The 18,469-nt window shown below is 34.4% G+C and overlaps 1 protein-coding gene across 1 annotated transcript; it reads left to right on the forward strand.

Annotated features, from left to right (window-relative positions):
* Window positions 1-1,110: 1,110 nt before the first annotated feature.
* On the forward strand, window positions 1,111-17,307 carry LOC101898084 (heparan-alpha-glucosaminide N-acetyltransferase). Its single transcript, XM_005184022.4, has 11 exons — window positions 1,111-1,401; window positions 7,130-7,285; window positions 7,419-7,567; window positions 9,814-9,935; window positions 10,091-10,256; window positions 10,332-10,536; window positions 10,629-10,793; window positions 12,618-12,739; window positions 12,803-12,972; window positions 16,661-16,847; window positions 16,913-17,307. The coding sequence occupies exons 2-11, from the start codon at window positions 7,142-7,144 to the stop codon at window positions 17,205-17,207; spliced, it is 1,725 nt and encodes a 574-aa protein (XP_005184079.1). The 5' UTR covers window positions 1,111-1,401; window positions 7,130-7,141; the 3' UTR covers window positions 17,208-17,307.
* Window positions 17,308-18,469: the final 1,162 nt, after the last annotated feature.

Consider the following 18,469-nt stretch of genomic DNA (forward strand, 5'->3'; position numbering starts at 1 on the left):
GTAGAAAACCTTTTTCATTCTTGCAGTTCTGGAACATACCAACATATAGGACCAAGAACAAACAAATTACTAAAAGTTCCAAAATGTTTATAATTCTAAAAACACGTATTAACCATTAAACCAAGGTAAAATTAAGAAGGTAAAGTCGTTTCAAATAAGCATTCCCATCTCTACATTTCCTGTAATTTACCTTGTCAAATTTTAATGTATAGAAAATAGGTTCCCATCTCTGATTTGTGTAATAGATTTGTAAACAAAAATTTTAACAATGTTGTCAAATGAATAACTTTTAAAAAAATTGTAATCATATGACTGCATGACTTTAACTTCTTAATTCCATCGTGTATTAAACAAGGCCTAGGTGTAAATACGTGTGGATTGCATTCAATGTTCCACAGCTGTTGTATATTGTTATTGTCAATAACATATGTTTTCACAACGAGAGAGAACGTTAGAAAAAAAGTTATGAAACAGTGGTTTGACTAGATAGGCACAGTCTTTCTTAAGGTGAGAATACATAAAACGCATAAAGGAACAAAGAAGCTTAGCGTCAAAATCGAAATAAGCTTTTTTGATGAAGTTTCCTGCGTTGAATGTTTACTTACTCTTACTTATAAAAAAATGTAATCAGCTGGTAGCTCTACCTTACCTTTTTACTGTACCATGTTAATAACCATATTTTTTTCAAACAAAAGTTATTCGTTTGTGAAAAGTAAACAATTTGGCGATTAACTCAAAAAGGTCATTCTTTACGAAACAGACTAATTTAACATTTTCGCACCAAAAAAAATTATTTAAGCAGAATATTTTTACAATTCCATCTTCTAAAGTGTTTTCTAAACATATGGTTTTTGTTTTCATTCTTTTTATTCCTCTAATGTTGCCATATTTACTCTAAATTCTGTAATTTTCCAAATTCACCAAAACGATCCAAAACTGAAGAAACTAAAACAAAAAATAAATCGAAATTAAATCACAGTGCCAAAGCTCTCTCGTTTTCTCCCTTTCCATTTACCTCTCTCTTGAATGCATTTCATGTGTTTTGCCGTTCTTCTTTCATTTCTATTCAAAACAAGCTGTTCCAAACACATTCGACGTACTCTGGCTGCTGTCGTCGTGTGTTGTCGCGCGTAAACAAAAACAAAGTGCGGACTCTGGTGGGGCGGTAGTTAACCGAAAACAAAAAGTGAAAATATTTTATTCAGAGATACGTTTTATTCACATTTTTTTGATATTAAAATAAAAGCATTATTATGTTTAAAAAGTAATTAAACAAAAACGCCAACAACATCCAATGAAGAATTATTCAACCGTATATGAAATCTAAACACTTGCTAAATTGTTTTTGGCATCAACTTCTCGAATAATTTTGATGTGAATAAAAAAAAAACAACAACAAATGTAAGTGGAACTTGAAAGGAAATAAACACGTACGCACACACTTGCGGCAGTTACTATTGTTGGTACAGTGGCTCAAAGCAATACTAAATAAATACAAAAACCAGTAAAGAAAGGTCAAAAGTCGGACTGAGCTGACTCTATGATACCCTCCCACCACTATGTTCATTAAGTAGAGCTATCCGCAATATAAATAAACTTAAATATAGGGAATTTATGAGGAGTACATCATACCAACTATGATCGATTTTTAATGCATACTATGGCTTTAGAACAATTTAGAGTGGAACGTATATACCACTGTGAATCGATTTCTCCTAAATTAGACGGCGACATTTGTGACTGAACCGATTTTCAATAAAATCCATACTGTTGGATGGATATATGTCCTGAAATCGGATGAAAATATATTTTGGAGCTTATCTAAATCGGAACTGATGTCTATACATTTTATAAAAGTTGTGTTCCAGTACTTTTTTAGTAATAAAACTAGCAGAAGAGAGAACAGTTCGAAATGTCATTCTCATTTAAGTTTGCTCAAAAAATAAGGGAACGGAAAATTAGTAGAAATGCGATAAAACGTCAAAATTCAAAATTCCAAAAGTAAACAGCCTAAATCGGACTAGTGAAATCTTACTGAAAAGAGCGCCAACATTTTCAACTTGATCATTTTCTTTATTGAAATGTATCAATACATTTTTCAACCTTGTTAGCCCTGCCAATTAAATGTCAAATTTACAATATGCACATTTCTGCTCGGCCAAATTCATGTAGCTAAAACAAGCAGAAATGTGCACCACTCAGCGCCATTTTTTTCTCGAGAGAACTGCAAGTTTTGCTAGTTTTTGGAGTACGGGAACGCGTTGTAGCAGAATTAGTGCTAATTAGTACTAATTTGCAGGTTCTGAACACAACTAAAGTGTTTATATGCTGTATCGGAAAGCTATCACGAAATATCGTTGGTGTGGAGTGCACTTTACAAGTGCGAAGGACTTAAATACAAAATTAAATGAAACATATATGGTTTTTTCCAAAACTTCAAAAATTTTGGAATAACTCTAGTTTAGTAAAAACTCTTCGATTTTTTCGAAATTTTTTCCAGAGTTAGGTATTTTTACCCTAATTGTGGGAAAATATTTTTTTCTTGGGGGACGGACCCGGGACCCCAGATTTTGTTCCGAAAGTCCGGGTTCAAGACCGCGACTAGACCCGGATCCAATTACCCAATATAGACAATATAGGTATCATTGGAAAGCTTATATTGTCTATAACGGGTAATAGGGCCCGTGTCCAGGCCGGGTCTTGAACCCGGATTTTCGGGTCAAAAACCTGGGTTCAAGAAAAAAAAAGTTCCCGGAAAATTTCGAAAAAATCGAAGAGTTTTTACTATACTAGAGTTGTTCCAAATTCTTTACAACGATAACCGATTTTCCCTTTGTGACATGGGAGAAAATTGCAAAACTAGTAGAATTCTTGCAAGTTCTGGAACAGACCAATACCGCCATAATTTTTAATTTTTTTTTTTAATCTTATTGAATGAAAGCAAAAAATGCCGGAAATAGCATCAAATTAAGACATGTTCGAATTGGTCACCTTTGGCACGAATTATGGCCTTCAAACGGCCAATGAAACCGTCACACGCTGTCCGAATGTTTCTCTGCCGGTTTTTTGGTCCATTTTGTTTGGTATTTTTTTAGTGCCAAATTTGCTTTTCAAAATACTTCAAACACAATAGTTCAACGGATTGTTATTCGGATATCTTGAGTGCTGGAAATGAAACGAAGAAACTCACTTTGTAACCATTCTTGGGTGGCGCGTGCTGAGTCCTGTTGGAATGCCCAAGGTCTGCTGCCAAAATGTTTGCGTGCCCTAGACTTTAATACACCCTCAAGAATATTTTCGCAATAATATTCGGCATTTATTCTGATGCCATGCGCGATTACTACGAGCGGAGAGCGACCATCGGCTGTTATGGCGGCCCACACCATCACCATGGCCAGTGCTTGAGTTCTGGTGGCCAACCGAAGGTACACATTTTCAGCTGACCTCTTTGGCAAGTAAACACCATCATTTTGTTTGTTTACAAACTGCTGGACAACGAATGTTTTCTCATCGGAGAAAACCAAATTCGGCAGTTCACCACTTTCTTCGGCCAAACGAAGCAACTCTTTAGCTCTTTTGAGACTATTTTCTTTCTGTTGCGGTGTAAGTTCTTGCACTTTTTGGAATTTCAATGGCTTTACCCCGAGCTCATTTTTTAATATTTGCCGAATAGAATATTGCGATATGTTCAGCTCACGAGCCATTTTTTGGCCACTGCAAAAATTTCAGCTGATGTTGCTGTTTTCTTCCGTCCACTTTTTTGACATCGGGCTATGCTACCAGTATCACGGTAACGAGCGATGGTACGAGACACAAAAGATTTATTCATATTTAAATGCTGGAGTGCTCTAACGATAGCCACTTGTGGTTTTCCAGCCAAGTATAAAGAAATCACACTATCACGCTTGAATTCCATCACGAATAAATTTTTTTCTGGAAAATTCTCAAGAAAATGCTTTTGTACGCTTGTAAACAATATAAGGAGCTGTCACTGGAATAATTCTAACAGCTTAGAAATGACAGCAGTCTGAAGTTGGTAAAGGGTGTAAAAATTGATGGACCGTGACGGATTCTACATCATATCGAGTTCCTATGTGACTAAACCCAAAATGTTGTTCTCCTCAAAACCTGTAATTTTTAATTTTAACAAAAATTTAAAAATATTAAAATTTTTTTATTGATCCGTAAATTGTAAGAATTTAAAAATTTTACTTCGATAACTGAAAACATCGTTTTGACATTTAAAAACAAGAAGAGATCAATTCTTCGAAACCATAGGTTTCCTATACTGTACTATATATAGAAAAAATATAATTTGAAAATTAAATTAAAGTAATGAGCTCTTACTTAAGCCACTGTACACATACGCCCATTTCGTTATTTGTTTTAATTATTGCAAAAAATAAACAAATCACAAATTACTCTTGTGTTTATCGAAACAAAAAAAAAAAAAGAAACTTGACGAAGGTGCCGGTTTCAATGACCGATATAAACTGGCTGAGGCTTACACACATGGCAAGTGGCAAAATTAATATTTTTTTTTTCAAATTCAACATTGAAGAAGGCATTAACGAAATCGCTTTAATATTTATTAAATTAAACTAAGCTTCCTTGGGAAATAATTCTCAACGTGGGTGATTTTGAGATGAAAAATTAGTAACAATAAGATTGCAATAATAATTTTATATGTAATTCTCCGGTATCTTAAGGACACTAAGGACATAAAAAGAATTTGTTAAGGACTAATAGAGCTGAAAGTGTGGACTTTAAGGAACATTTTTTGAAGGACTATTAGGGCTTTGAGGTTAATTTATGAAGCTTATTTTTTGAAGGAATATCAGAGCTATATAGCCACGCTATATAGAGCTACAAGCATGAATTATTGAGGAATATATTTTAAGGAATGAATTTTCTTATGAATAAATATATTGGACTATTATATCTATTAGCGTGGATTTTTTAAAAATATTTTAGAGGGACTAACCGTACTACAAATGTAGATTTTGGATATAAGAATATTTTTCAAGGACTATTAGATCTATTCGCATTAATATAAAAGTGGTTTTTATACCCTACACCACATAGCGGTAAGGGTATTATGTCTTTGTGCATTTGTTTGTAACAGGGAGAAGGAAGCGAGATAGTCCCATAGTTGAAGTAACTATGGAGATCTTCATAGAATCACTTTTTGAGTCGATTTACACATGTCAGTCCGTCCGTCTGTCCATGTATTTTTGTGAATAAAATGCAGGTCGCATTTATTATCCGAATGAGATGAAATTTTGCAAACAATATTTTTTTGGCCCAAGGACGAACCCTATTGAGGTTGGTGAGAATCGGTTTAAATTTAGATATAGCTCCCATACATATCTTCGACCGATTTCAGGTTTATTGTGCATCAAATGATTAATATCAGTCCAAATGACCTGAATTTGAGCACATCCCACCGAATTCAGAGTAGAAGCAAGTACATCAAATTTGGAGAAAATCGGTTCAGATATAGCTATAGCTCCCATATATATGTTTTTCCGATTTGGGATTTAAAGTCCCTCACACGCATAATATGCACTCCACAAGAATGGTATTTGGTTCTAGATAACTTATTTATCTCGAAAATACTTCTGCCAAATTTTGTCGAGATCGGGTCAGATTTCGATATTGCTCCCATATACATATCTTTATCTTATTTTAGGTTTATAGCGCCCAAATTGCCAATATCAACCCAAATGAACTGAATTTTGCCAATTCCGACTGAATTCATCCTAGAAACAGGTACTTCAAATTTGGTGAAATTCGTTCAGACATAGCTATAGCTCCCATATATATGTTTCATCCGATTTGGTGTTAAAATCCCTCACATGCGTAATATGCACTCAACAACAATGATATTTGACACTGGACATCAAATACAGCTCGAAAATATATCTGTCAAATATCATCGAGATCGGCTCAGATTTTTATATACCTTCGATATACATCTTCATCCGATTTTACGGTTATCCTTCATATATGTAATATCAGCCCAAATTGAATAGATTTTTTCATATTCAACCGATTTTCACTTTTTGGTGAAACTCGGTCCGGTCCTTATCGAAGACATATCATGCACTATACAGCAATGTTATCTGGATCATAGTTGGTATGATCTACTTCACTTAAATTCCCAATATAAACTTTATTGTTACGGGAGCTCTACTAAATACGCATAGTGTTGTAGGGTATCATATAGTCGGCCCCGCCGACTATAAGATCTATTCGAGCTAATTTTAATAGTGGATTTTTTAAGAAAATCGAAGATTTTGTTTTTGAATTGCTTTAAAAAAATTATTTTATTTTTTCAATAAATTCGGAAATTTTCAAAAAAAAAAAGGAGGTACCGTTATATGGGGCTATACAAGGCATTGTGCATAGACAATTTCATTTTCTGTCACAGGCTGTAGTACTCATTAGGAACTTCATGAAGCTGGAAAAAAATCCAGTGAATAATGTCATTAAAATCATGAAAATACCGAATATTGGGAGGTACCGTTATATCGGAGCCTGGACCTGCATAGACAATTTTCTTTCAGAGACTGTTGTACCCATTAGGAACTTCAAATAAGAAATTTGAAACAATTCATGTGAAAATTGTACCTAAAATCATCAAAATACCGAATATAGGGAGATACTGATAGATGGGGCCTATTGAAGACATGGACCTGTATAAACAATTTTCTGTCATAGACTGTAGTACCAATTAGGAACTTCAAATACGAAATCTGAAACAATTCCGATGAATAATGCCCCTGAAATCATCGAAGTACCGAATATCGGACGGGGGTACCAATGTATGGGCGTTATACGATATCGTGGACCTATTTAGACAATTCTCTTCCAGGGGGTAAAGTACTTAGAAAGAACTTCTTTTGTGAATTTTTAGACAATTCCATTGAAAAATTTGGCTACTCCAGCGTGAAACGGAAAGATGGACGGATGGACATGGCTAAATCGCTTTAGAATTCTACGCAGATCAAGAGTATATATATTTTGTAAGGCCTAAAATTATTATTTCGATGAGTTACAAACGGAATGACGAACTTATTATGTATGGTGTAGGGTATAAAATTGCTTTACTATTTCTCCCTTTCAGAGCCCCCACACCATGTCCCAATTCACGGAATATGTTGAACCCACCTGGCGTGGTCTTGATATGCGCAAACTGAAAGTCGATGAAGCATACCTAATACCCAAAAGCTTATATAACACCGTAACCTATTTGTATACCCTTTCCGAAGAGTGTTATACGGTAAGTCCAAGTCGATGACGAATTCCGCAATTATTGGTTATTTTTATTGGCCAATAAATACGCCAAACATTTGCATGTCAGCTAATAACAAATTATTTTTAAATTTCGTGTGTGCGTTTTTATTTATTTACAGTGTCCCTACACAAAGGTGAAAGCCTTACCGCAACATCTGTCGAATGGCGAAGAGAGATTCATTAACGTCACAACTACTCTAAATGTGGCGCATGGTTTAAAATTCAAAGTATTCGATCACGATGTGGGACGTTATGCATTTGGCAATGAGTAAGTCGAAGGGGAGTGGAATGTAGCTACGTTTTCGGAGCTGTTGGTAGTGCAATGAACCTGGAAATCTATTGCGTATTTGGGAACAATTCGTAGTACAAAGAACCTAAGAATCGAATTTTGTCCAGATCTAGGGACATATTTTGTACTCTAAACTAGGACCTCAATTCTTGTTCTATGGAAATCTGAAATGAAAACTTTTTTTTAAGGAAAGAAATGTCAAATGAAAAATTCGGGAACATACTAAAAATGATCTTTAGAAGTATATCTCGGTAAATAATTAACGAATCCTATTCTACAGAAAAATCAATCCTTGTGTTAGAAAATTTCTCAAGAATGGTCCTAGGTCCCCCAATGTGTTTTTTTTTTCTAAAAACATACAATTCTACAATTCAAAGAAATCTGTTCCAGGACAGAGCACCTGTAAAGGAAATATATTTCACCTCATATTTTATAGAACAAGAATCTAGCCCCAAATTTCTTTAAATTGTGGAATAAGACGGCTTTTAGAGAAAACCAGTAAGGAAAGGTCAAAAGTCGACTATATGATACCCTACCCCACTAGGTGTATTTAAAAGCGCTCCCGTAACAAAAAAAGTTTATATTGGGATTTTATGTGAAGTAGATCATACCAACTATGAACCAAATAACATTGCAGTATAATGCAGGATATGACTTCGATAAGGATTATATTAAAAAATATTTCTTGGAGCAATAGATATACCGGACCTAGTTTCACCAAACAGTAAAATTCGGTTAAATGTGCATTTTTTTTAATTTGGGCTTATTTTGATTTTTTATTTTGGGAATTAAAACACCAAATCGGATGAACATATATATGGGAGCTATAGATATATCTAAACCGATTTTCTCCAAATTTGATGTTCTTTCTTCTAGACTGAATTTGGACGGATGTGCCAAAATTCAGGTAATTTGGGCTGATATTGGCCATTTGGTGCCCAATAAACCCGATATCGGATAAAGTTATATATGGAAGCTATATCCAAATCTGAACCGATCTTAACAAAATTTTAAACACTTATTTCTGAGCAGTATCTGATATCTGTTTCTAAATATCATTGTTGTGGAGTGCATATTACGCATGTGAGGGACTTAAAACCCCATATCGGATGAAACATATATATGGGAGCTATAGCTATAACTGAACCGATTTTCACCAAATTTGATGTACTTGCTTCTAGACTGAATTCGGTTGGATGTGCCAAAATTCAGGTCATTTGGACTTATATTGGCCATTTGGTGCACAAAAAATCTGAAATCGGATAAAGATATATATGGAAGCTATATCCAAATCTGATCCTATTCGATAAATTGCACAGATATATTTCTGGGCTGTATCTGAAATCTGGTACCTAAGATCATTGCTGGGGAGTGAATATTACGCATGTGAGGAACTTAAATCCCCAAATCGGATGACAAATATATATGAGAGCTATAGCTATATCTGAACCGATTTTTACCAAATTTAATGTACTTGCTCATTTGACAGATATTGGCCATTTGGTGCACAATTAACCGGAAATCGGTTGAAGATATATGGGAGCTATATTTACATTTGAACCGATTCTCATCAATTTCAATAGGGTTCGTCCTTGGGTCAAACAAAATTTCAATTCATTTCCAAATATTTCATCTCGATTGGATAATAAATGCGATCTGCATTTTGTTTACAAAAATACATGGTCGGACGGACTGACATGCATAAGTCGACTCAGAAAGTGATTCTATGGAGATCCTCAAAAGTAACTATGGGTCTATCTCGCTCACTTCTCCATGTTACAAACAAATGCACAAAGACATAATACCTTTACCGCTGTGTGAAGTAAGGTATACAAATTGGGGGACCGAGGAACATTTTTAAGAATTTTTCTAACCCTCAGCACTAAAGGATTGAAGAGAAGTTGTTTTTAGAAGAGAGTTTTTTTTACTTTACCGAGACAATTTTCCAAAGAAAATTATGTTCGGAAATCCAAATAGTTTTGACTCTTAAAAAAATAATCCTTTGCTGCTACTCTGGCTTTTATCTATTCTAAAATAATTGTATGCCCCAATACCCTGGACTTTTTTAATTGAAGTCCGCTTTTTAAAAATCCGAAAACTTTTTTCCAGAGCACCCTAATTCCCATCATTCCCACAGTAATCATCCTTTTCATTTTTTTTTATTTACCATAAAATTACTCACTTTCCTCCCTTTGCGGTCATTAAAAATTCCTTCCTCATTACAGAACGGCTCTGTGTGAATTCGAGCAGAGAAATTTAAAGGAATTCGGTGTATACAACCTGACGATTAATGTGGATGGTACCTGTGGCTGGGAAATCGATAAAGACGGTGTAAATGTCAATTATTGTGAGTGTGCAAAAGCTGGCAGAGGAGAAGCTAAAATTAGATTTATAACCAATGAATGGTGGTCACTGAACCAACCAACCAACCACTTTCCAATTGTTGGCAATTTTTGTATGACATATTTCTTTGTTGTTATTGTGTTCTTATTTTCCTTACAGCTCTGTTATCTGTATTCGTATTGGTGGCATTGATATTGACTGTCTTGAAAATTGGCCTTTGCGCTTGGCGGTCATATCGTTACGAAGATGAAGTTTTGGATAATGCCCCCTCACCCACACCCCAGCCGGCACGTAATCGTATGCGGAGTTTGGATGTTTTTCGGGGGTAAGGCAATTTTTATAATTTCATAAAATTTGTTTTTAATTTCTAATCGCGATTTTTGTCTCTCTCCCTATCCAGCATGGCAATTGTTTTGATGATTTTCGTGAACAGCGGTGGCGGCGATTATTGGTGGATTGAACATGCTCCATGGAATGGTTTACATTTAGCCGATGTTGTATTTCCATCATTCCTCTGGATTATGGGAGTTTGTATACCAATTTCAGTTAAATCACAACTGTCCAGGGGTACAACAAAAATGCAAATATGCCTTAGGATAGCATGGGTGAGCAGAAAGAACGTCCAATACTTTTGGGACAATTAAATCGAATCACCTTAAAAATAAAATATTAAATAATAAAATTGTTGTTATTCTAGAGATCCATTAAGTTATTCTCCATTGGCCTGTGTTTAAACTCCATAAATGGTCCAAATTTGGAGAATCTTCGCATAATGGGTGTGCTGCAACGTTTCGGTATAGCCTATTTGATTTGTGGCATCCTACATACTCTTTTGACACAAAGGGATCGCATTGAGCCTCAGGTATGTACTGAAACTTTCTATATCGATTCTGATTGACTATATATAATCGGGGTTACATGAAATTGAGAAGATCCTAAATAGATTTAGGGCCTGTTTCTTTATGGCGATACGTATACAAATGCGAAAGAAAAGGCATAATTCGAAATGAGTTTTTATACCCTACACCACATAGTGGTAAGGGTAATATGTCTTTGTGCATGTGTTTGTAACAGGGAGAAGGAGGCGACATAGAAACACAGCTACTTTAGAGGATCTTCATAGAATCACTTTCTGAGTCGATGTATGCATGTCAGTCCGTCTGTCCGTCCGTAAATGTATTCTTGTGAATAAAATGCATGTCGCATTTATTATCCGAATGAGATAATAAATTTTGCAAACAGTATTCTTTGGGCCCAAAGACGAACCCTATTGAAATTGGTGATAATCGGATGAGATTTAGATATAGCTCCCATATATATCTTCAACCAATTTCAATTTCAGTCCAAATGACCTAAATTTTGGCACATCCAACCGAATTCACTCTAGAAGCAAGTACATCAAATTTGGTGAAAATCGGTTCAGATATAGCTATAGCTCCCATTTATATGTTTCATGAGATTTGAGTCCCTAACATGCGTAATAAGCACTTCACAACAATGATATTTCGTACCAGATATCACATACAGCCCAGAAATACCTCTGCCACATTTTATCAAGATCGGTTCAGATTTGGATATAGCACCCATATATATCTTCAACCGACTTCGGGGTAATTGTGCACCAAATGGCCAATATAAGTCCAAATGACCTGAATTTTGGCACATCCAACCGAATTCAGTCTAGAAGCAAGTACATCAAATTTGGTGAAAATCGGTTCAGATATAGCTACAGCTCCCATATATGTTTCATCCGATTTTGGGATTTCAAGTCCCTCACATGTGTAGTTAGCACTTCACAACAATGATATTTCGTACCAGATATCAGATACAGCCCAGAAATACCTCTGCCAAATTTCATCAAGATCGGTTCAGATTTGAATATAGCTCCCATATATATCTTCAACCGATTTTGGGGGTAATTGTTCACCAAATGGGCGAATAAGTCCAAATGACCTGAATTTTGGTACATCCGACCGAATTCAGCCTAAAGCAAGTACATCGAATTCGGAGAAAATCAGTTCAGATATAACTATAGCTCCCATATATATGTTTCCTCCGATTTGGGGTTTAAGTCCCTGATACGTGTAATAAGAACTTTACAACAATGATATTTGGTACCAGATATTAGATACCGCCCTGAAATGTCTCTGCCAAATTGTATCAAGATCGGTTCAGATTTAGATATAGCTCCCATATTTATCTTCAACCGATTTCGGGTTAATTGTGCACCGAATGGCCAATATCTGCCCGAAATTCTTGAATTTTGATACATCTGACCGAATTCAATCTAGAAACAAGTACATCGAATTCGGAGAAAATCGGTTCAGATAGCTCCCATATATAGGTTTCATCCGATTTGTTGTTAAAGTCCCTCAAATTCGTGATATTCACTCGACAACAATGATATTTGGTACCAGATATCTTATAGAGCTCGGAAATATGTTTCCCATAGATCGGCTAAGATTTGGATATAGCTCCCATGTATATCCTTAATTCGATTTCAGGTTTATGGGGCAAATAATGGCTAATGTCAGCCCAAATGGAGTGAATTTCGGGATGTCTTCTGACGACAAACTTGGTAGTCAGATGGACTTACTGTACGACCTTATGTAGGCCAAGATCAGAACTATGAAAACAAAACCTTTCAATTTCCCAAATTTGAACTTTTTTCCAATATTTATTGTAGGTATCCTGGAAGCGAGCCTTGTACGATATCATTACCTTTAAGGGGGAGCTTTTGTTCGCCTTACTTCTGGTTATTATACATTTGTCGATTGTTTTTGGACTGAATGTACCCAATTGTCCCAAGTAAGTTCAAAGGACAAATTATATCCGGAGGAGTTTCTAAATTATTTTTTTTTTCTATTTCAGAGGTTACTTGGGTCCTGGGGGCAAACATTCCAATGCAGCCTATCCCAATTGTATTGGTGGCGCCACCGGCTATATTGATCTCGAGATTTTGGGCAATTCCCATATATATCAACATCCCACTGCCAAATACATTTACGATTCGAAGCCTTTCGATCCGGAGGGTGTTTTCGGTAAGGTGCACATGGTCAAAAATTGGGGGCAATTATAATTAAACAATTAGAAAATTGGTAATAATTTTTCCAGGACAATTTTTTTTTGTCTAAAATTCATTTTACAGTGATTTAGGGCAGCATATTATTTTCTCTGTCGAAAATTTCCTCAAGCTATTATACCTAGACATATAGTTTATTCTGAGACTTTTGTGTAGAATTTTTCCTCTTTTGACACTTTGTGTCTACAACTAAGTTCTATATAACATTCATACATCAACTCCAAGAAAAAGGAAGAAAAATCCATTAAAAAATAGGTAATTTTTTATATACCACAAATGATGATATATATTTTTTATTATACATATAATGTTTACACATTTCATTCATTCTGAGACTCATAATGAAATGTGATCTAGAATAATTCTTCCATTGACACTTTCCCCAAAAAATGAAGTATTAAGGGAAATTTTGACCCATATTGAAAACGTACTAAATTAACAGCCAAAAACATTAAAAAATAATTTCCACTTGTAATATCTAGATGTCGAATATAATTTTCTTAAAAACTATAATAGCTAGGTATAGGATTTATTCTGAGACTCATAATGAAATTTTATCTAGAATAATTCTTCCATTGACACTTTCCCTAAAATATGAAGTCTTAAAGGAAACGTACTGGAAACGTACTAAATTTAACAGTCAAAAACGTTAACAAATAATTTCCACCTGTTATATCTGGATTTCGAATGTAATTTCCTTAAAAACTATTGTAGTTAGATATAGGGTTTATTCTGAGACTCATAATGAAATTTGATCTAGAATAATTCTTCCATTGACACTTTCCCCAAAAAATGAAGTATTAAGGGAGATTTTGACCCATATTGGAAACGTACTAAATAAACAGTCAAAAACGTTAATAAATAATTTCCGCTTTTAATATTTAACTTTCTACTGCAATTTTCTTAAAAGTTATTAACGCTAGATATAGGATTTATTCTGAGACTCATAATAAAATTTGATCTAGAATAATTCGTCCATTGACACTTTTCCAAAAAAATGAAGTATTAAGGAAAATTTTGACCCATATTGGAAACGTACTAAATTAACGTTCAAAAACTTTAAGAAATAATTTTCACTTGTTATATCTAGATGTCGAATGTAATTTCCTTAAAAACAATTATAGCTAGATATAGATAATAACTCTTCCTTTGACACTTTCCCCAAAAAAATAAAATATTAAGGGTGATTTTGACTCAGATTGGAAACGAAATAAATTGACAGCCCAAAATATAAAAAGATAATAATTTTTACTTCGTAACATATAAATTTCGAATGTAATTTACTTAAAAACTATTATAGCTAGATATATAGTTTATTCTGAGACGTGTAAGGAAATTTTGTGTAGATTTTTGCTCCCTTTGACACTTTCTCCAAAAAATAAAGTATTAAGGGAGATTTTGAGTAAGATAGGAAGCTTATTAAATTCACAGCCAAAACAAATTATTTCCACTAGTAATATATAAATTTCGAATTTAATTTTTTTAACAATTATAGTGCCTAGGAATGTAGCTTGTCCTGTCTAAAACGAAGTTTTGTGTAACTTCCATGTATCAACTCGAAAAAAGACCAAAGAAAAGTCCGCATAAAAATAGCAATTATTTTCCCATTTGTTGACAATATTGATTCAAATATTTTCTCAAAATATAATGGTACTAGAGATTTCTTTTCTTTGGTGACTTATGGTGAAATTTGGTAAAGAAAATTTCCTCTTTTGACACTTTTTGTCTGAAGCGAACTTTTCTGTTACTTTCTTGCATCAACTCGAATAGAAGCACAAAGCAAAAAACGAATGATACAATGGGAAATATTTTTCCTTTTTTGGCATCATTGATACTTATATTTTTTTTCCAAGTTTTATAAATTTGAAAAAGAGATTTCTGTGGTGACTTATAGTGAGGTAGGTAAGATTTAGGCTTTTGATATATTCTGGGACCCATAGTAGAATTTTATGACAAATAATTTTGTAGAATATTTTGTCTTAGAAATGACTTTTTAACATTTTTTCTAAAAAAAAGGACCAAAAAGACCCCTTTGGTGCTTGGAAGTAACATAAAAATTTGTTCGCATGAGGTTTGAAATTTTTCACAAAAATAATCCAATCATACGTTTTCTGAAAGCAAAGTCCCCAGGACTAGTACCTTTATAATGATTTTATAAATTTTATAAGTGGGAATAATTTTTTCTGTCGAAAAATAATCTTTACAACTTGAAATAATTTTAATTTAAAAATACCCAGGAGTTGAAGACATTTGTTTCTTAAGAAAAATCGATGACCGAATTTAGATGGAAATGATATGATGATAAAAAATCGCAGGAGCTAAAAAATTTCCATCAGGCCCATTTTTTTGCAAAAAAAAAAAAAAATCTTCGGGGTCTGAATAAGTTTTTATACCCTACACAATATAGGGGTAAGGGTATTCTGTCTTTGTGCATTTGTTTGTAACAGGGAGAAGGAACCGAGATAGACTTTTAGTTACTTTTGAGGATCTTCATAGAATTACTTTCTGGGTAGATTTATGCATGTCAGTCCGTCTGTTCATTTATTCTTGTGAACAAAATGCAAGTAGCATTCATTATCCGATAGAGATGAAATTTTCCAAAAATTATTTGTTTGGCCCAAGGACGAACCCTAGTGAAATTGATCATAATCGGATCAGATTTAGATATAGCTCCCATCTTCAACCGATTTCGGGTTAATTGTGCATCAAATGGCCAATATAAATCTTAATGACCTGAATTTGGTACATCCCACCGAATTTAATCTAGAAGCAAGTACATCAAATTTGTAGAAAATCGGCTCAGATATAGCTATAGCTCCCATATACATATATGTTCAGCCGATTTGAAGTTGTAAGTCCCTCACATGCGTAATACGCACTCCACAAGAATGATATTTGGTACCGGACATCAGATACTGTTCGAAAATACCTCTGTCAAATTTTATCAAGATCGGTTTAGGTTGGATATATTCAACAGATTTCGGGTAAATTGTGCACCAAATGGCCAATATCAGTCCAAATGACCAAATGAAATGAATTTTGGCACATCCGACCGAATTCAGACTAGAAGCAAGTACATCAAATTTCGTTAAAATCAGTTCAGATATATCTATGGTTCCCATATATATGTTTCATCCGATTTGGGGTTGTAAGCCCCTCACATGCATAATATGCATTCGACAATAATGATATTTGGTACCAGATATCTTATCTCGGGAATACCTCAGCCAAATTTTATTAAGATCCTTTCAGAATTGGATATGCCTCCCATATTCCAATTCCCTCTGAAATCAAACTACAACTGCTCTAAAGCCAAATGGTATGATATGAGGTATGATGGTATGAGGTGGTATGATCTACTTCAAATAAATTCGTTTGTTATGGGAGCTCTACTAAATAGGCAAAGTGGTGTAGGGTATCATATAGTCAGCCCGCCCGGTTTTTTAACTTTTCCTTACTGCTTTTCTATAGAAAATTGTCATTTTTATTTATTTATTTAAAAAAAAAAATTAAAAGGCACATTTGTTTTCATAGGAAAAACTCTGTTCGGTACCTAAACTTTAAGGTGCTATGGAGCATTTTAAACTTAGGTGCTATGGAGCATTTTTTTAACCACACACCTTACTTTCATTCATTTTATTTTCCAGGTTGCTTGCTGACCATTGTCCAGGTACTATTCGGCGTTCTAACTGGTGTCATTATTTTACTACACACCGATTGGAGGGCTCGCATTACACGCTGGTTGCTTTGGTCTATGTTTTTGACAATTCTAACCTCAATTTTAAGTGAATTCTCCAAGGAATCTGGAATAATACCAATCAATAAGAATTTATGGTAAAGTGATATCAAATCCAAATCTATATTCACTATAACTAATATCCATGCACTTTCTCCTCTAGGTCCCTCTCGTTTGTTTGTGTGACCACCGCCCTGGCTTTTACGCTGTTAAGTTTGCTATACTACATCATAGATGTACGCCACTGGTGGACGGGCTATCCCTTTGAAGCATGTGGCATGAATGCCATCATCATGTATGTCGGCCACACGGTCATGCACAAAATGTTACCCTGGCATTGGCGTATCGGTGCTATGAATACTCATTTTTTGTTACTTTTGGAAGCCGTTTGGAATACTCTGCTATGGATTGGTATTGCCTTGTATTTAGATCATAAGGAATTCTATTATAGTTTGTAAATAATGAAACTCTTTTTATATGTATTCGTATGTATGTATGTTATGTTAAGAAATGCAATATTTTTTTAAATGTATAAGCAATAAATTTTTATCACAATTTGTAGAACAAAAATTTTTTTGAAGTTTTTTTATTAAGAGCTTTCTTGACCCTGTGCAAAGCAAACAAAAATTATTACAGGAAAAACTCAGTGGATTATGAAAATAAAGCTAAAAAAGAAGACAAATGTATCGGCATTTTGAAAGTTTACATCCCAAATTAATGTGGTGTCCGTTCGAATTGCAATTTTCGAATTTCGAAAAAAGGAAAGTTCTGCTGAATTGTCCTCAATTGTGCCGACTTTTTTTCGAAATTCGAAAAAAATTCTGAGATATTCGAAAAAAGATTTTTTTTGCAGTTTTCGAATTTCGAAAAATTTAAAGTTGTGATGAGTTGTACTCGGTTTGTGCCCAATTGTGCCGATAACATTTTTCGATAGTATGCCAGAATTGCAATTTTCGAATTTCGAAAGATTAAGAGTTGTGCTTGATTTGTGCTAACTTGTGCCGTTTATTTTTTCTCAATAAATTTAACCGTTTTCAAGATATGAAAATTTCGAAAAAACCAGTATTTTTCAGAAAAATCGCTGTAATTGCGGTAAACTATCGATAATTGTTATCAAATATCGAATTTCCACCTTTACTCTTTACTCATCCATACATTAGAAATTTGTATCTCTGCTCCTTGCTCGTTAAAATCATTAATCTGTGCAGGTCCACGTCTTCGTATCGCCCCCATATAACGGTACCTCCCGATATTCGGTATTTTGATGATTTTAGTGACATTATTCACCGGAATTGATTCAATTTTGGTATTTGATGTTCGTAATGGGTGCTACAGCCTATGACAGGAGATTGTCTGTGCATGTCCACGTCTTCCTATAGCCCCCATGTAACGGTACCTCCTGATTCTCGGTATTTTGATGATTTTAGAAACCTTATTCACCGGAATCGATTCAAATTTGGCATTTGAAATTTAGTATTAATACTAAATTCAAAATTGACCCAAAAAGGAAATATATTCTTGATCAGCTTAAAATTCTAAGACGATTTAGCCCTGTCCGTCCGTCCGTCTGTGCGTCTGTTGCAATCACGCTACAGTCAAAACGAATTAAGTTGTGAAGCTAAAATTTTGCACATATCTGTCTTTTGTCTGCAGGCAGGTCAAGTTCGAAGATGGGCTATATTGGTCCACGATATCGTATAGCCCCCATATAACGGTACCC

Source organism: Musca domestica, unplaced genomic scaffold (genome assembly GCF_030504385.1).
Source record: "Musca domestica strain aabys unplaced genomic scaffold, Musca_domestica.polishedcontigs.V.1.1 60, whole genome shotgun sequence".
Classification (NCBI taxonomy): domain Eukaryota; kingdom Metazoa; phylum Arthropoda; class Insecta; order Diptera; family Muscidae; genus Musca; species Musca domestica.